This window comes from Xenopus laevis, chromosome 4L (genome assembly GCF_017654675.1).
Source record: "Xenopus laevis strain J_2021 chromosome 4L, Xenopus_laevis_v10.1, whole genome shotgun sequence".
Taxonomy (NCBI): Eukaryota; Metazoa; Chordata; class Amphibia; order Anura; family Pipidae; genus Xenopus; species Xenopus laevis.
In genome coordinates this window covers 103,894,299-103,914,026 of record NC_054377.1, presented here as the reverse complement: position 1 = coordinate 103,914,026, position 19,728 = coordinate 103,894,299, and the positions used below count along the sequence as shown (strand labels likewise).

The 19,728-nt window shown below is 41.3% G+C and overlaps 1 protein-coding gene across 8 annotated transcripts in view; it reads left to right on the top strand.

Moving 5' to 3' along the window:
* The window catches only part of prrc2c.L (proline-rich coiled-coil 2C L homeolog), a 76,211-nt gene extending 58,181 nt beyond the window's left edge, over nucleotides 1–18,030 (top strand). For 6 of the 8 annotated variants that reach the window (XM_018258619.2, XM_018258614.2, XM_018258618.2 and 3 more), the window contains exons 24-35: nucleotides 121–222; nucleotides 604–856; nucleotides 5,584–5,787; nucleotides 7,142–7,263; nucleotides 7,629–7,747; nucleotides 8,751–8,982; nucleotides 9,748–9,852; nucleotides 10,746–10,949; nucleotides 11,095–11,201; nucleotides 14,394–14,529; nucleotides 14,882–15,118; nucleotides 16,128–18,030. In XM_018258619.2, coding sequence (XP_018114108.1) covers nucleotides 121–222; nucleotides 604–856; nucleotides 5,584–5,787; nucleotides 7,142–7,263; nucleotides 7,629–7,747; nucleotides 8,751–8,982; nucleotides 9,748–9,852; nucleotides 10,746–10,949; nucleotides 11,095–11,201; nucleotides 14,394–14,529; nucleotides 14,882–15,118; nucleotides 16,128–16,415 — 2,109 coding nt within the window. In that variant the 3' untranslated portion in view covers nucleotides 16,416–18,030. Of the gene's footprint in view, nucleotides 1–120; nucleotides 223–603; nucleotides 857–5,583; nucleotides 5,788–7,141; nucleotides 7,264–7,628; nucleotides 7,748–8,750; nucleotides 8,983–9,747; nucleotides 9,853–10,745; nucleotides 10,950–11,094; nucleotides 11,202–14,393; nucleotides 14,530–14,881; nucleotides 15,119–15,478; nucleotides 15,524–16,127 lie in introns of all 8 variants that reach the window. The other 2 variants (XM_018258620.2, XM_018258616.2) reach the window with 2 other exon arrangements.
* The last annotated feature ends 1,698 nt before the right edge of the window (nucleotides 18,031–19,728 follow it).

Below are 19,728 nucleotides of genomic sequence, written 5' to 3'. Positions count from 1 at the left end.
AAAGGATATAAACAATTGTTCTTAGATACATTCTTGGTTAAACGGAAAGCTTTTATTGTTGATTTTTGGCTGCCAAGTTTTTTTGTTTTTTTTTTTTTGATCAATTTTGCTGCTTCTTAGGTCCCTCTTCCCCATACTCTTCCCATATCCCGGAGAGAGACCCTTCAGCAGACTTCAAGTTTGACACCTGTGTCTCCTGCTACTGTGGATCTCACACTCAAGGTTGGTACAACTTGTCCTTTCAGGGAGGAATATTTACTGTTCTCATATTATATTTATGTTCTTAAACCAATGTGTGCAATCATATCAAGTGTGCTTATTTAATATTCTCACTTTTCCTTTAACATTTGTTTTTGCCTTCAGTATATATCCCTTTTTGTGTTAGCAGTGTGCATGTACTGTATGCAAAAGGCTGATTTTCTTTCCAGAACAGACTTTTTATGTATTCCTTGGTAATTCTTTACACACATTTCAAGATTGATATTTGTGATTGTTGTTCTGCCTTGATACCTTTTTGTTTACAGTAAGCTATATCCAGTTATTTTGATGCACTATTCATTCTGGATACTTTTAACCTAGTTGGTTAATTGTTTTATTCTTTAGATGGAGTCTGCTCGCAAAGCTTGGGAGAACTCTCCAAATGTTGCAGAGAAAGGCTCCCCAATAAATTCGGCAGCACCTCCCATCACCAGTACATCTGCAGTGGGGCCTGCAAGCAGTGCAAATAGTGGTGTTTCTTCTAGCAATGGGAATCCTGGACCTTCAGTTCAAACCAATGTACCATACAACTCCTTTTCAAATGCATCTATGCCTCCTATACCAGTGGCCTCTGTAATACCAACAACCTCTCTATCAGGTGCTCTAAAACATTTTATTCTACATATATATTTTATTCTCTATATATGATTGCATATCTTTAACTTGTTAAATGCAGCAGTTTATTTCAGTGTTTGTGTGCAAAAGTGGAGTCAGTCAGAAGTTGTAGTTCAAGTGTAGTAAAATGATAGTGCATTCGATGTTGGATGCCTTTCTGAAATAAACAAACCTCTTAAAGGAGAAGGAAAGCCACAACAGTGCAAGCTTAGAACCCTATATTTGTTCTATAGAATGCTTTACCATACCTCAGGAAACTGCTCTAGAAGCTCTGTTTGTTTAGGATAGCAGCTGCCATATTAGCTTGGTCTGACATCACACTTGCCCGAGTCTCTCCCTGCTCCCTCATAGCTCTGGGCTCAGATTACAGGAGGGAGAGAGGAGTAAACTGAGCATGCTCAATCCTGTGCCCTGGAGGTTTAAGATGAAAACGGGAAGTCTGATACAGAAGCCCAAGTGTACACAATAGAAGGCAAGAAAACAGGATTTTTATTACTCCCCGTTAAATCTGTTTCTCTGTAGTCGAAAGGGGGACACAGGGACCTATGGGGTTAAGCTCCACCCTCTAGGAGGCAGGACACTTGAAAATTAAGGGGCATTCCCATCCAGTTTGTCCCAACTTGAGAACAATATAATTGAAACGGAACTATAATTGAAAACAGAACTATCACTCATAAAACAGGCAGAAAGTCCCAGGTAGGCATCCCGGACGCGACCAACTGGTCAATAGCTCGTCCCAGGGCGGGAAGCCCTGTGTCCCCCTTTCGGGACACAGCTACCTATGGGGACATAAAGCAGTCCCAACAGCAGGGAGGGTGATGAGCTTGATTGCCTACTAATTTAATGTACAACTGAATGCAACACCTTTCGCCCGAGGGAAGCCTTGGCTGATGAAAAAGTGTCTAAACAGTAACATTTGGTGAAGGTGTGCGTTGAGGACTCGGTAGCTGCCTTGCAGATCTGATCCAGTGAGGCAGTGTTGTGCCACGCCCAGGAAGCCCCTTGTGGAGTGGGCCCGAATACTGTCTGGTGGCGACTTTCCCTTGGCCAGATAGGCTTGTAAAATGGTTTGTTTGATCCATCTTGCAATGGTACTCTTTGAGGCTGTCTGACCTTTACAAGGTCCAGAAGGCAAATTAAAAAGCAATTGAGTTTGACTGAAAGACTTCGATCTCTCCAGATACCATCTGAGTGCTCTGACAACATCTAAGCTGTGGATTCGTCGTTCTTTGTCATTCTTAGGATCTGGACACAGAGACGGTACTACAATATCTTGATTGATACTGATACTACCTTTGGTAGGAACGATGGGATTGTGGGTAAAACTGCCTTGTCCTTGTGAAAGACCAGAAAGGGGGAGTCACAGGATAATGCGCTCAGTTCAGATACTCTTCTGGTTGAAGATATCGCCATTAGAAACCCCACCTTCAAGGTAAGCCAGGTGTCTGAAATTGAACTTAATGGTTCAAAAGGTGGTACATCAGGGCCTCAAGTATGAGGTTGAGGTCCCAGCCTGCCACTGGTGTACGAAATGGAGGTTTCAAATGCGACACTCCCTGCAGAAGAGTGCGTATCAAGTTTTCCATCTGCTAAACGATGTTGGAGGATGATGGATAAGGCAGATACTTGAACCTTTAAAGAGCTAAACTTCAGTCCCAACTGTAAGCCACGTTGTAAAAAGGAAAGAACTCTAGGAATGTTGAGTTCTAGGCAGGGAAATTCTGACTCTTCACACCATTTAAAATAGGAGTTCCATACTCTGTGATAAGATTTGGATGATTTGTGTGCCTTCAGCATAGTCGAAATTACTTCCTCCGCTATTCCTTGACTTCTCCAGATGGATGCCTCAACAACCATCCTGTCATAGCAAAGAGCTCGGGGTAGTGATGGGCTACTGGGCCTTGAAAAGAAGGTCTGGTCTGTGCTCCAAACATATTGGTTGCGCTATTGACATTTCCTGCAGATCCGAAAACCATGTTCTGCGAGGCCAATAAGGAGCCACCACTATTACTGTGATCAGCGACTGATTGATCTTCTTGAGTACTCGTGGTAACATTGGAAGGGGAGGAAATATGTACGGTAGGTCAAACATTCAACACTGGGTCATGGCATCTATCCCTGCTGCCATCGGGTCTCGATAGTGAGCAAAGTTTTTTTTGGACTTTTCAGTTGGATCTGGAGGCCATTAGATCGATCTGTGGTTGCCCCCAGTGATTCACTAGTATTATGAAAGTCTCTGGGTGAAGCTCCCATTTGCCTGGGGTCCAGCTGGTTTCGGCTGAGGAAATCCGCCTTTGTGTTGGATACTCCTGGTATGTGGATAGCTGAAAGTCTCACTGAATTGGTTTCTGCCCAGGCCAGAATTTGTCGAGCTTCCGCTAACGCTGCCCTGCTGCGTGTTCCTCGTTGCTGATTTATGTAGGCTACCATGGTTGCGTTGTCGCTCTGAATTCGCACTGGTTGTTGCCTCAGAAGATGCGCCCAATGATATAGAGCCAGTTTTATGGCACGCAACTCCAGTATGTTGTTTGGTAGTTTGGACTCCTCGAGAGACCACAGGCCTTGTGCAGATAGGTTGATCCACATCGCTCCCCAGCCGCTTAGGCTGGCATCCGTTGACGTTACATTCCAATTCGGAATCGCCCAGGATTGCCCTGTGGACAGATTGTTTGGCTGTAACCACCATTGCAGGGATTCCCTCGCTGTCGGCGAGATTTTGAAAGCTCGGGATAGTGAACCTCCTTTGCAGACTGATAGTATGTTTGATTGGAGGGGGAGCAAATGGATCTGCGAGAATGGAGCCGCCTCGATGGCAAAGACCATCAGTCCTAGGACCTTCATTGCCATGTGAATAGTGGGCTTTTGCTGACCGAGTAGATAACGGACTTGATTTGTTATTTTTTAACTGCTTGTCCTGTGTAAGTCTCACCCCCTGTGTGATGGTGTTGAACTCCAGGCCTAGAAAAACCATCTGGTGACTGGGTTGTAGGTTGAATTTTTTCCAGTTGATGATCCAACCAAATTGCTATTAATCGAATTGTATGATCCCGATCCTTCTTGGCCTTGTCTGCCGACGGGGCCTTCAATAGAAGATCGTCCAGATAATGGAGTCACTGATATGCCCTGCAGCCGCAATGTTGCTGCTGTCACTGCCATTAGTTTGATGAACACTCGTGGTGCTGATGAGAGTCCGAATGATAAAGCCACAAACTGGTAGTGCTGGTTCTTGATATCTGACATCATTAGCTGTCCTTGTTCCATTGACTGATGACAATGACTGAGAGTAGGGTTTCCATCTTGGATCGGATGAATTTGTTCAATTGTTTGAGCTCTAACACCGGCCTGAAGGACAAGTCCTTCTTCGGAACCATAAACAGATTGGAGTACAATCCTGAGAATCTCTCTTGCATTGGTACAGGTATGATTACTCCATTCTTTTCCATCTTGGCAATGCAATCCAGAAAAGCTTGCGCTTTGTTGGGATGAGGTGGTACTCTGGACATGAGAAATTTTCTGGGAGGTCGGGACATGAGATCGAGGTGATATCCCTCTGACACAATCTCGTCCACCCATGCATCTTGAGGAATGATGAGTCCACACACCTCCCGGAATCGCAGCAACTTGCCCCCTATCTTTTCCCGCGACTCCGGAGGGAGTGCCCAGTCAGGCTGATGCGGATTTGTCCGCGACGGGCTTGTTATGGGGTTTTCCAAGGTGTGCGACTCTTGTCATTGGTTTTGAATCAAAAATTTGAACGCTGTGGAGAGTTCTTTCGTCGTGCATAGTGCCCACTTTAGCCACTAAAAAATCTGCCTCGTCTAGATGATCCCGAAGATCTGCTCTTTGCTTGAGGGAGAAAAGTGCTTTTTCCCCCTGTTGCTTGCGAAATTATATTTTCCAGTTCTTCGCCAAATAACTTGTTCCCTTTAAAGGGAAGAGATGTCAGGGATTTATTTGAACTAAGGTCGGCTGACCAGTTCTTGAGCCACAAAGTTCTACATGCTGCTACGGACAGTGCAGAGGTACGGGCGGAGATTTGATATGTATCTAAGGTGGCATCACACAGATAAGCCAATTCCTCCACGATTGCTTGAGCTGTTGGTAATAGATCTGCTCTAGGTGTTCCCTCTTGAATATCCTTGATTAAACCATTTTGGCGATGGGTAACCCTACTCCTGGTCTCACCCCGGGTGTCAGGCCGTTTTCTGACCGAAGATTCTTCACAGAATTGTTCGCCTGTCCTCCTGAAAGCAGGACACTTAAAAAAACTGAATGGTGTACAGGGTTAAGCCCAGCTGGGCACGCCCCTTAATTTTCAAGTGCCCTGCCTCCTAGACGGTGGAGCTTAACCCCCATAGGTCCCTGTGTCCCCCTAAGACGACAGAGAAATGCAGTGTTTCTTTTTACAGAGGACTCAGAGCAGCATTACTTTAAAGGTTTACTGGTGTATTCTGATAAGGCTTACTTATTTTTAACCATGTATTTTCCTTTAAGCCCGCAAGCCCATATGTGGGCCTTCATAATAGATTTATCTAATGTGTACCTCATCTGTTACCATGTCCTGGTACAAATGGCATAATAAGGAATTAGATTCTGTACACATCCTCTATACATGTTTTGTTTGTCTTCAGGGTTACTGATGACTGAACAATGTCTCTCATATACCAGATTTTTCCTAAATGTATGTAACTCTCTTCTCTCACTTTCTAGGAACTGGGACATACACAACTTCCTCCCTTAGCACAAAAACTACTACATCATCTGACCCACCAAACATCTGCAAGGTTAAACCACAGCAACTGCAGAGCAACAGCAACATGGCCTCTGCTAGCCACTTCTCTCAGCTGAGTTGTATGCCCTCACTAATGGCGCAACAACAGAGTCCTCAGGTGTATGTTTCCCAGTCTGCAGCTGGTAAGCAATATACTGAAAGATAATTCTAAAATGTTCTTAAAAACTAGTTGTTTTTTTTTTTTTTTACAGAGAAGGCTTATGGTATGTTGCTGTTTCCCTTACTTTATGACTTTGACTGGTGTGGCTACCTAATCTATATGGAGCTAGGGATTGTGTATCTGCTCATTGGCTTCTAACACTGATATGATGGTTCTTGCATCAGTATGGTCCTTTTGACTCTCAACAGCACAACAGAATTTGTCTGTGTAAAGGACCACTAACATCAAAATTAAAATCCATTCTGTTCAGTGTCATATATTGCTTAGTCTGCACTTTTGAAACTGCTGCATATTTTCTGTTACAGTACTCTTATTTAACAAATGACTTTCCCGTTGCTGAGATTGTGTAGACTAGAGTCTAGACGACGTGTGCCCAAAAGTAGCAGTTCAATTTGGGCTCACAATTTATTGAAACGGGTTTTAGGTTTTGTTTTTTCTCTTTCAATAGTTTTTACTTGAGTTTTAACATATTAAGAGAGATAAGCAGTCATTCCATTCACATAATATCGTCCGGTGTTTGCTTAGAAAAGGAAAATGGAAAGAAAGATAAAGATAGATGGATAAAGGCCTCTTCTCGGACTAGTGAGAGGCGATTAAAGAAAGAGAGAGAGAATAAAGCAAATTGATAAAAATTGTGTTTCATGAATTAGTATTGAGCATTGCTTGTTTTAAGATGTTTTCTGCAAGGTCCCTTGTACACCTTAAAGAATTTGTTTTTTAATGTTACTGAGGCTTCCAGGTTTCTGCCTTCAGTAAATCATCTAAACATAATCCTTTAAATATGCCTAAAACTTTACCCTACTCTGAGATCCACACAGAATTCTTCAAAACAATTTGCTTTTTTCCATAGCTCTAATTTTCTCTAATAGGTTATCCAAAATATATATATCATCTAAAACCTCGATAACAGGCAAAGCTCCATTTGAAGGGGATTTTTGAGTGTTCACAGCCTTGTAACCCATGTCTTTATTACTATAACAATATACATTTACAACGGTACTGCAGAAACAAGCCTGATAAACTCTATCCTGAAGTTTTCCCTATTTGTGACACATAAGCTTATCTATTTATCCCTCATTTCCTGAATAACTTGTTTCTGGATAATGCATATCCCCATACTTGTATTTAGCCTCCCTACAGTGCTAATGCATTCTGTTTGTATAATGCTATAAATTCTTTCATTCTGTGACCATGATGTGAAAAAAAACATAAAATAAGCCTGTACGCTAAACTAGCAGGGTGCTCTGTAGTTACAGAATTTTCAAAGATCTTCTCTGCTATACAACCTGCCTTATAAAGTTTTAATATTTTGACAGGGCCAGCTGCACAAATTCCTGCATTTTATATGGATGCCAGTCACCTATTTAACACTCAACATGCTAGACTAGCTCCACCTACTCTTACCCAGCAGCAGGGATTTCAACCAGGACTCTCCCAGGTGAGTTGTAAATGCATAGTAGAACAAATGTGATTGCACTTGATGTTTAGCAATGTAGTATGGAATGGTAGTATTGAATGGTTAAAGAAAAATAGCTTCTCCCAAGAGTTTTGTAACACTGGAGGTTTTTTTAGGAGGTCATATGAAAAGTTAGGAGCAGAAAGCACTAAAGTTTACACAAGCTTAAAACTGTCAGATAGTACCATCATAGAAGTAATGAATCATTCTCCTCTTAAATATCTACATAAGAATAATGTATTAAGGGGAAAATTGCTTATGTCATTTTAAAATTATTTTATACTTGACCTGCTTTAACTTTTGCAAGTCTTAATATTTATTTCTTTATCTTGTAAAACCTTTTCAAGATCCCAATACCCATATTTGCCTCGCTACAAAGCCAGCATCAGGCCCAGCTTGGTTTAGCACCTGGTCCATCAGTGTCTCAGGCACAGGAGTTGTTCAACCAATCTTTGCAACCTTACAGGTAAGTTTCTCAAACTGTTGCACATTCTTTAGCAAAATAGTGATGATGCAAAGCATTTGTATTCCTTGTCTTAGGCCAGGTCTGTCCAACTTAAAGCCTGTGTATTTTATATTGCACTTCAAGGTTTATCTCTGCCCTAGTCAGTTCATTGACTTTATATACTTCTTGTCAGGATGACCGTATTATTTTAAGACAATCCAGCATCTAAACTTGCCCTATTATTAATAATCAGACTGCTGCATGTAAAAATGTGAAGCACTCGCATATCAGAAAAACCAATAGCAAAATGAAAAAGCTTTGTAATTGATGATTATTGCTTATTTACAAGCTCTAGTATCTTTCTGTACCAGCAGTGTTGTGCTTTGGTTTGTTCTTTTAGCTCATGTCAGAATGACTGCATACTTTTAAGACAATCCGGCACCTAAACTTGCACTATTATTAATAATCAGACTTCTGCATGTAAAAATGTGAAGCACTCGCATACCAGAAAAACTAATGGAAAAATGATTGTTGCTTATTTTCAAGCTCTAGTATCTTTCTGTAACAGCAGTGTTGTACTTTGGCTTGTTCTTTTAGTTATAGGGGAGAATGTGCAAGTGGGCTCTTTTTGTGGTATACAACCATTGGCATTTGTTTCACTAGCAGACTGCGCTCAGATATTTGCTGACATTGATGGGAATTTTGTGCGCCTAATATCAATCTAAGTTTTTAAGTTCACTTAAATTCTGTTTGAAAGCTATAAAGAGGCAGAAGAAAGGCAAATAATTTAAAAAAATCAAGAGTTTCTAAGATAGGATATTCTTTAAAGTGCTAAAAGTAAAAGGGTAACTACCGCTTTAATCCTGGGCATTGCTTTGCAAACTTTGCACCTCTTTTAAGATCCTTTACTCCCTTGGGTATTAAGTGAATGTGTAGCTCAGTCTAGGCTGATTTGTGCATGATGCACTGTATATGTATGTAAAAAAAAATCATCGCTTCCTAATCAATTTGTCTGTTTTTTAAGGTCACAGCAAGCTTTTCTACAGAATAACATGTCGCAACCTTCTCCTGTTGTCCTATCTGGAGCTGCCTTGCATAACTTCTCTGCTGTGCAGCACCAAGACATGGCAAAGGCACAGTCCAGCCTGGCCTATCAACAGACCACTAGTACACAACCAATCCCTATCTTGTATGAGCACCAGCTAGGCCAATCTGGTTTGGGTGGATCTCAGTTAATTGATACACACATTCTACAGGTAATACTTTAAAGGCTATGTAAGACTTATAAAACAATAAATGTAAAATTGCAGCGCAGTCTTATAGGCTCTTTTGCAATTTTTTTTATCCCATGTTGAATTGGAGGGCGGAGTAAATCCATATTTCTCAGGAAACCATGATAATCTGTCTGACTCGTACAAACCATACCCTCACTTCCTTTCCCTTTTTCTGTTGTGAAGTAATGGATTCTGGGAATGACTAACATGGCTTACTTTCAGGTTTGAGGAATCAAGTATGTCTATGAAAAAAACTAAATACATTTATCTTTATTTCTGGAAATTCAGATCGTGTTTATGCACCTTGTTTACGTCGGCTCAAATGAATAAGCTCTTTTGAAAAGATTTATTTTTCCCTTTTAAGACACATATAGTGATAGCAAAGTTCAACTGGAAATCGATGTGTTGTCAACATAACATAAGTTGAACAACTTTTAACTTTTAAGTTAGCCACTACCATTATTGTATAATAATTGCAAATGTTGTGTATAGCAATTGTACCTTTTAGAATAAGCTTTGCTGGACAGTTCTTCCAAATATTTTGCCCTAGGCCACCATATTAACTGGTTTGCAAGTAAATTAGGGTCCAGTTCTTATATCCCAAGAATGGAGGGACTAGGCCACTTGCGATTACTGCACGTGCAACTAAAGGAAACATTTTTTTCATCTCAAATGTGAACTTTGGAGCCAAAAGCATTTTAAATATTTCAGGAACACTTTATTTAATAGTGTTTCTTGTTTTTACAGACACGTCAGGGTATGGGACAGCCTTCAAACATTTATTCTGGGCAAGTACAGCAGCCGAGTCAGACAAACTTCTACAGTACTGCCCAGTCTCCTTCTGCACTTCAGGTGAGCAGCAGTCATTTGCAGTTGATTTAATTTATTATGGGGAACAGCTGTGGCCATCTTCACAGGCACAGATATTACCTGCTGAAGGGTGTGTTGGATTTGGGCTTGTACAGAAAACCAAAGCATGAGGCTATGTTGTCCTTCCAGTCTGTATTTACAGCCTTTCTTTGCAATACTCCAACTTACATTCTGGCCTACCTGCACTACCCCTTATAAGTTATATGGGAGGAGTTTGTCTTTGTATGTATCTATATGTGTGTTTAATATATTTGATATTGTATAATTTACTTGATTTTTAAGAATATTGGTTAACATTTTTAGGCAGACACAGGCTATTCTACAAAAAGACAATAAACTGTTCCCAGTAGGCATAATTAGGATTTTGCACTAATTTGTATTTTGAAGTAGGGCTTTGATTTGGTTAGTCGAAATGTATTTTAAGTTATGTTGGGCATTAGCTTATGTTGCCTTCTCTCAGAGGAAAGCACCAAGCTGAAATAAGCATATTGGGAAGTTCATGCTGTAGGCCTTGTCCACATGCCATTGGCCAAGATTACTCTTATCTATTAAAAGCTGCTACAGTACTCATTGAAGCATATTTGCAGCTCCATTACAAATTAACAAATTGTACAATGTAAGTATTAATAATCAATATGCCATCTTAAAATTGTGTGTACATTCTCAGAATTGTACTACTTTAAACTTGAAACAAACTGTACAGCACAAGCACTTGTGGTTGGAAAATGCATCTGGTTTGGTGAAAACTTGATGACCGTTCATCAAATTTCAAAAATACTTGGAATGTTGACCCTTTATATGCGTCTCTCTCAGCAGATTAAAATCTCTATCAATAGTGTTTTCAACGCTTTAAAATCTTTTTAATTTCTTTGCAGATGACTGTACCTTTACAGGGATCACAGCTGTCCCTGCAAAATTATGGCTCCACACCTGGGCAGCCTCTCATTGCTTTATCGCAGACCCTTCCACCAACACAAGCTCAGCACCAGAGCCTTTCTAGGACAGGCCAATTGAGCCAGGCTTACCGAGGCCTTATCCCTGCAGGCAGTCAGCATGGCATGATTGCTGCCCCTGGAAAGGTTAACATATATTTACATGTGCTAAAATGTGTCTTAATGTATTAAAATGATTTGGTACCTAATATTACAGGGTATTTGAAAGTTTGCACTCTCAAGTAAACCTAAAATAACTTGACTTCACTATTCTGCTGCCTTTCTATTCTAGATGTCTGATATGGACCTGAAACATTATGGTAGTGGTTTAGATCATGTAAAGCCTGGTACACCACCTGTGGGAGGACGAAGCACCACTCCTACTTCCAGTCCCTTTCGGTAAGTTAAACCCCTGCTTGTGAAAAATGGCAAAAAGCATGATACAATTCCATGCATATGATTTAATGTAACCCTTATTTCTCTTACGGCTCGGGGGACACAGGAACCACAAGTTAAGCTCCTCCATCCAGGAGGCAGGACACTGATATAAAAAGCTGAACTCCTCCTTCTCCCTCCTCTATAGCCCTCCTGCTTAAAGGAAAACTATACCCCCCAAACAATGTAGGTCTCTATTAAAAGATACTGAGTAAAACAGCTCATGTGTAAAACCCTGCTTCATGTAAATGAACCATTATCATAATAATATACTTTCTTAGTAGTATGTGCCATTGGGTAATCATAAATAGAAAATTGCCATTTTAAAAAATAAGGGCCGCCCCCTGAGATCGTAAGATTCACTGTGCGCACATACAAACCACGTGTAAGGTCACATGAGCCAATTAACAGACAGAGTTCTGCCTTTTGCTTCCTCACTTCTTCCTGTTACAGGTAGTGTTGTAGTATTTCTGGTCAGGTGATCCCTGAGGCAGCACAGATAGTCACAAAATGGTGGTTCAAGCAAAGGGATGTAAAAGGGCAATATTTATGTAAATATATATTCCAGTTTGGTAAGATTCTTTAATATGTCATTCAATTTGATATAAACTATCTGTTGCTTTTAAGTATTCATTTTGGGGGTATAGTTTTCCTTTAACTTCCATATTCAGTTTTTCGGTGTCATGCATCCAAGGAGGCTTCTAGGAGGCCCTACGAAAAGAAATTTTAAGGTCAACGAATGGCGTTGACATCTGGGCTGAGACCGGAGTTAGGGACAGTCCTGGATTAACTTCGCCCCCATCACTGGAATCCTTGTCTGGGTCTGTAAGATTTGCCTGCAAGCTAACCATCCAACATATTGGAGCCTGCCAACACGGCAAGACTTTGATTGGCCAGACAGAGAGGCTAGTGAAGTCTAAGTCACCGGACTGGGAACCACTCCAGTAAGTAGACTGCCAGCCGAGTCACTACTCGCACAGACAGCGCGCCTTCCTAGGACCACAATCCTGCAGCTGGCCCTCCCCCACCCACCTACACCAAAGATTTGTGGGAAGTAACACAGCTCTAACCAGGGGAAACCTTTTTTTCCGGTCAACAGCCCAGTCTTGGCACCGTCTGGAGAGGGCAGGGGGAACCAGGACCAATGAGCCACCCTTACTATGTCACTTCCCCTCCCGGCGGCGGTTCCTCTGGCCTTTACACCAATTCAAGGGAGCTTCCGAGGGTGAGCCGTATAGCTATGTCACTTCCTCTTCCACGGGCGACTCCTTACCATGATTTTGCGCCACTTCAGATCAGGGTCTCCAGCGCCTCGTCCAGTTTGGCGCTCCTCCTCGTGCATCTCCTTCCCATCAGGCGGTTCACGGCTCTCCTCGGGCAGGCTACAGATGGTTGGCAGCTCAACTTCTCCTTCTTCATAAGGTGCTGTTGGTGGGGGTGGGGAGCATAGGCATTAGGCACTGGTGTACACGCATAGAAGCCAAAGCTGCGGGGAGGCAATGTTTCCCAGGGGAGGGAAGGCAAAGGCTACAGCCGCTGTGACCTATTTTGCCTGCGCTTCATGCGGTGTTAAGTTTCCCCAAGGCCAGGGGAACCCTGTTTGTGCAGCATGCACAGCATCAGAGGAATCATTTAATCCCTCTATAACTCCTGAGATCTCAGGCCTAGGGGATTATACCTCTGCTGGGGGCTCTACAGGGGCTTCAGCATCCCACTCCATGGGGGACAGCCCCCCGGTTTGGGCGCTACAGCTGTCCCAATACCTGGCTAGCCTGCAGTGAATTGCAAACCTATCCTCTTCATTGGATAAGTTTGATCAAGACAAGCATCTTGAAGGATTTCTGCGCTCCATTTTCACACACGCAGGCTCCACATTCGGGCCTGTCATTGTGGCGGCATGGGTCAACATGGCTATGGCGGACTGGGCTCAGGAGCTGCTGGATGGTATCAGAGATAATTTGCCTCTGGCGGATTTATCTTCGCTAGCGGCCCAGACGGTCGACGCCAATGCCTGGAAGACGCCCTACTTGATTCCTTGCAGGCATCCACCAGAACATCGGCTACCGCAGTGGCAGCGCACAGATCACTCTGTCTCAAACATTGGACAGCAGACCTCAGCTCTAAGAAGGCTCTAACTTCCATGGCCTTCAAGGGCAAGTGATTGTTTGGTGAGGAGCTACAGAAGATCATATCTCAGGCTATTGGGGGAAAGAGCACATTGTTGCCCTAGCACAAACCCCGCACCAATACAGGACAGAGAAGTGCGCAATTTTTTTCCATGGCCAAAACTTCAGATCGTCAAAGGAGTCTTCACCCACCTCTTCCTTTAGACCCAAGACCAGGTTTCAACATAAGAACCGACAGGGCTGGCAGCTCTTAAGAATCAACAGAAACCCTCCTCGGACAAATCCTAGTCACAATGATGGGGCAGGCACTCCAGTAACCGATCAGGTGGTGGGGGGATGCCTGCGTTGGTTCCGGGAGGCTAAGAGAAAAGGAGATTTGTAGTATAACATAACTAAATCTCTTTCTCTCTAGGCATTCGGGGGACACCGTAATGCCCTTCCTGAAACGGGTCTCAATTGTTGGCCGTAAATGGGGAACGTTCTCCCGTGGCTTTGACCTTTGGTTAAGTTTATAAGGTTTCTTGTTATGTGCTTGCTATCAAACTGAATATGGGAGTTAAACAGGAGGGAGAAGGAGAAGTTCAACTTTTGCTATCAGTGTTCTGCCTCCTGCAGGGAGGAGCTTAACCCATGGTTCCTGTGTCCCCTGAGTGCCTAGAGAGAAAGAGATTTAAGTTATACTAAAAATCTCCTTATATGTGGATAACTCAATAAAGCCTCTTTGGTTTAAAAAAAAAAAAAAAAATAGCAAAAGCTAGAGGTATTTGACTGGGGGAACAGAGGAGGCAGCTCTTCAGAACAAAGTTATAGGTTATTAGTTCTTGCTATTATAGGCTTCCTGTACCAGTCCTATTTGGTGTATGGAGAACATAGTCCTTTATTACTCCCATAAATGTAGCATAGATATATATGGTACAAAAAGTGGCATGCTTTGTGTAAATTATTAAAATATTGCTGCAAAGCAAATGTTTTGTTGTATTAACCAGTTTAGATTACCTAACTGTGTCTGTGTTGTTTCTTTTCCATTCAGGGCCAGTTCAACCAGTCCAAACAGCCAGTCTAGTAAAATAAATAGTCTGATTTACCAAAAGCACCAGTTTACTTCTACAGCAGCCGCCAGTGTCCGCATGGGTCAGCCCCCCTTTCACACACAGTTTCCGCCACAGGTAACATTTGAATATCTGAAATGTGATCTGCAGAAATTAAAAGTGCACAAAACATAAGTTAACATGCTCCTAGCTAAAAAAAACAGGAAACCATAGGTCTTAATTTTTTAATTATTTTATAAAATTTGTTATCTAAACTAGCAGGCAGTATTGCCTATTTATTCAGGTAACATGTAAGATCCGTATGCGCTGGCACACAAATATTTGATGAATGTGTCTGTGGTTTTCATAGTATTGTAGTAATGTCTGCTTAGGTTAATGTTTTTGTTGTCCTTTCATAAACCCAATTGAGACACGTTATCTACATCTGTCTTTTTTGTTTGAGCTCACATGGAATCTCGTTTCTCCTTAGATCCTCTCTCAGCCCAATATCGTCCCACCATTGGTTCGAGCTCCCCATCCAAATACCTTTCAACCTCAAGTTCAACGCCCACACATGGGTCTACCAAATCAGATGCCACCACAAATGCCCACGGGCCTAATGAATCATCCTCGCCTTCATCATGTGTCGCGGGCCCCTCCTGCCCCACCTTCAGGGCTGCGAGTTACACCTGCACATGCTGCTATGAAAGCTGAGCAGGATCTGAAGGTCAGTGTGGTTAGGATCCTTTAAATAGCCAAGCTTTTATGAGTCTAGAAGTAAGTGCCCCAGTAGGCACGAAACACGTTAGGCGGTCATCTATATGTCCTAATAAATTATTAGAATTTTTAATTATAATTCTGGTCTTTACTTTTGGAGAAAACTCACAACATTTTGCTGTTCCAAGCTTTTATACACTCTTATCATTTAGCTGCTGCCTGCGCATATTTCCTAAAAGGGTGGTCCTCCTTTAAGGTAACTTTTAGTATGTTATAGTATGTCTAATTCTAAGCAACTTTACAATTAGTTTTCATTTTTTCTTTATTATAGTTTTATAATGATTTGCCTTTTTCTTCTGACTGTTTGCAGCTTTCAAATGGGCATCGCTGACCCCTTCTAAAAAGCAAACGCTCTGTAAGGCTACAAATGTATTATTATTGTTCATTTTTATTACTCATCTTTATATTCAGGCCCTTGCCTATTTACATTCCAGTCTCTTATGCAAATCAGTGCATGGTTGCTAGGGTTATTTGTACCCTAGCTACCATATTTCTTAAAATGCAAATTGAAGAATTGCTGAATAAAAAGCTGAATAACTGAAAAACCTTAACTAGTAGAAAAAAAAATTGCATTGTCTCAGAATATCGCTCTCTAAATCAAACTAAGTTATCTCAAAGGTGAACAACCCCTATTACACTTTATACTTACTCTTCTCTTATTGTCCATATGTACTATACAGAAAGACTATGGCAACTATGGACAGACATAATATCAAAGGCTATTGTGATACTAAGCTCTATAGTTAGTATAGATATGGGTATATAGAATTTATGTGAAAGTATGGAGGGGTGTGTGTATGGATGCTGAGTTTTCATTTGGAGGGGTTGAACTTGATGGACTTTGTCTTTTTTCAACCCAATTTAACTATGTAACTAAATGCTCCTTTTCACGTTTCACCCTGACATGTTTTAATTCACGGAACACATCCGTTTTGTCTTTGTCTCTGCTTTCTCTTAAGGCAAAACAGAGAGCAGAGGTTCTACAATCAACACACCGCTTCTTTGAGCAGCAGCAGCAGCATCAGCAGAGTAAACCTGTTGTTCCAAAACCTCCAAAGACCATGCCAGGCCCCACTAAGTCTTCAGACGCCATGACAGACCCATCAGTGGTTACACCGGAGAAGGCAGAGGAAAATCCAGCATCTGCAGCCACATTGGCTGCAGCTGCCGTGGCAACCTCAACAAAGCCCATCCGAACTGGACCAATTAAACCTCAAGCCATCAAGACAGAGGAGACAAAGTCATAGTGTTGAATTCTGTGTGGCTATTGTTGGGAACATAACTCTGAGGTGTAACAAAATATATAACGTTTTGTTTACTTAAAAAACAGCAGATGTTAAAGATAGGAGTGGAAATAGGAGACATTTAGTTAGCTGATTTGTGAATGGGGCAGTGTCTAATTTTACTGCCGTTTCTGAGAAGTGCTAGCTCTTTTGATGAGATGGTTCGTGTTTTGCTCAGTTTCTGTTGCTGTTAAGAGAGTGTAGAACTTAAATGCTGGCTTATGTATCCCCCTATAAAAGGTCAGGTTACCACTTAAATTCATACATTAATGTACAGTGGGTAAAGAATGTTATCCTATCAGTAGAGTTACGATTACACAGAGTGAGCTTGAGTGCAACACTAAATGTATGCCCAAACACGCTTTATGGTCTTGTTTAGGGCTTCCTCTCACCACATCAATTTCTCACTGTTTTAGGGTTCGTACGAATGTCTGTCCCATGTCAATGGGAGTTACATCCTTGAATCCTGTGGTAGCCTTTGACTCCTTAAACACTGATTTATTGTCAAAGCCTTATTGTTATGCTAGATGTACAGGCTGAAATGAAAGGCATTAAGTGCTAGAGCTGCATACACAAACCAGTCGAATGTCCTCATGCCTCCTCTGTATCACAAAGACACTCTGGAATCTCCTGATAAACGGTCCGCTGTGTAAAAGTGTCACAGAAGGTGGCCTAGCTGCTCAATAATCCCAACATCACTAAGATAGATGAATTTAAACCAGGCCAATGTTGCTGCTGTCTTAAATGTTTCAGAACGATATCACTCTGTATACTGTACCTTTAAAATCTGACCTCTTTGAGACCACAGATGATATTTTTGTTTTGTTTTTCTGTTTCTGCTGAAAGTAAAATCAAGTATAAAGGTGACTTTTTAAAAAAAAATAAACTTAAATAGGAAAATTAATCCTCCTTGTTGTTCAACACCGAGCAGGTCTGTACATCATAAAAAACGATGTAAACGCAGCAGTGTTGCGTCGGGTGTTTTTATTATTAGATTTCTTATGTTGATTGGGACACGATAATGGGGCAGTTTGACATAGAACATCTAATTTGTTTGTTTTCTTAAAACAAACAACAACACTGCTCCTAGGAGGAAACGAAACCAATCCAACTAAATCTAAAACTTTCCCTATCCTTGTATTTCATATTATTTCCTCCAGCAACCTCTCACTGCTGGTGATTTTTCTGGCTACTTTTATTCTGGCATGCCCAAGCCAACTCTGCAGTGACATCATATACAGGTCATGTGATCATGCAAGAGCACCCAATGACACGAGTTGCTGTACAGAGAATGTGCAGCTTGACAAGAGGCTGCATTATAGTTGTATTTTTTTTAATATATATATTATATATATACCTTTGTTCTTTTTAGCTGTGATGTCTGTCTGAGATTAAAGGTTGAGAGTCCCACACAAACCTCTCTGGCATTGTACAGAAAATCACAGCCAATCTTCATTTGTTTTTTTTGCCCACAGTCTCCCCAGGGAAAGGATAAAATGCATTGTATTAAATATGTAAGCTCTTTATTTACGTTATTCAGGTTTGATTACAGAAACTAATAAAGTATTCTCTAAATAAATGATAAATTGCTGGGACTCTAATGCTTTTAGCACGTTATCTGCTTGTCATACCAGGGGTATCCAAGATTTGCTGTTGGGACACTTTATGCTCTTTTTAGACAATAAAACATACTTTTAATTTCCTTTAAAGTAGAACTAAACCCTAAAAATGAATATGTCTAGAAATGCCATATTTTATATGCTGAGTTTATTGCATCGGCCTAAAGTCTCAGCTTGTCAATAGCAGCAATGATCCAGGAATTTAAACTTATCACAGGGGGTCACCATATTGGAAAGTGTCTGTGACACTCACATGCTCAGTGGACTCTGAACAGCTGTTGAGAAGCTAAGCTTAGGGGTCGTCACAAATTATCAAGCAGAAAATGAGGTTTGTCTGTAATATAAGCTGATGCTATAGGCTGATTATTAAATTCTAATGCTAATTGCACTGGTTTGTGCTGCCATGTAGTAATTATCTGTATTCATTACTAATCAGCCTTATATTGTGACATTTCTATTCTATGTGTATTGTATATTGTTAGTGGGTCCCTAAGCTCAGTAAGGGACAGCAGCACAGAGCACGTGCAGTGAATCAGCAGAAAAAAAGGAGGAGCTACTGGGGCATCTTTGGAGACACAGATCTTTACTGCCAAAGGGTTGTGGTTCCCTTGTGCTGTTACAGAAGCCCAAAACATAATGTACAACATTTCTCGCTACTTCTTTAGTTAAGATTTAGTTCTCCTTCGAATTCCACTAAGCATATGTTGTCATATGGTCTGATATCAATAGCCTGTCATAGGTATGGGGATCTGTTTCCTGTTAATGACATTATCACAGCACATTGTTTATATTCTGCCTGTAGTGTATCTTCCTCTTCAACCTGGTGCAACTCCATTCACTGGAAAGGACGTTCTTTCAAAGTCACACAGAGGAATCACTAACATGCAGGCATATTTACTAATCCAGGGATCCTCAACCTTTTCAACCCATGAGTAACATTCAAAAGTAAAAGGAGTTGGGAAGCAAAACTAACATGAAAAAAGTTATTGGGGTGCCAAATAAGTGCTGTGATTGGCTATTTTGCAGCCCCTATGTGAATTGTCAACCTACATTGAGGCTCTGTTTGGCAGTGCACCTGGATTTTATACCAGAACTTGCCTCCAAGTCAGGAATTTAAAAATAAGCCCCTGCTTTTAGGCCACTCGGAGCAACATCCAAGGGGTTGGAGAACAACATGTTGTTTGGGAGCTACTGGTTGGGGGATCACTGCACTAAGCTATACATTTGCATCTAACAAGCACATGATGATATTGTGTAAACTATTCTAAATTGATAGATTTAGTTGATGCATTTCTTATCTTTGACCCCCTGAGCAGAATCTCTGAGTTTCATTAAAGGCAGCAGTTATTATTGATATAATAGTTGTTAGTATTCCACAGATGCTGCTGAGAAATGTATCAACTAATGCCGGGATCCCCAACCTCTATTACCTGTGAGCAACATTTGTAAAAAGAGTTAGGGAGCAACCCCAGCATAAAAAAAAAGTTCCTGGGTGGTGCAAAATAAGGGCTGTGATTGGCTATTTGATGGTCCCCTATGTGGACTGTCAGTTTCAAGGAGGCTCTATTTGTTAATAGACCTGGTTTTTATGCAACTAAAACTTGTCTCCAAGCCAGGAATTAAAAAAAAAAAAAAAAAGCACCTGCTTTGAAGCCACT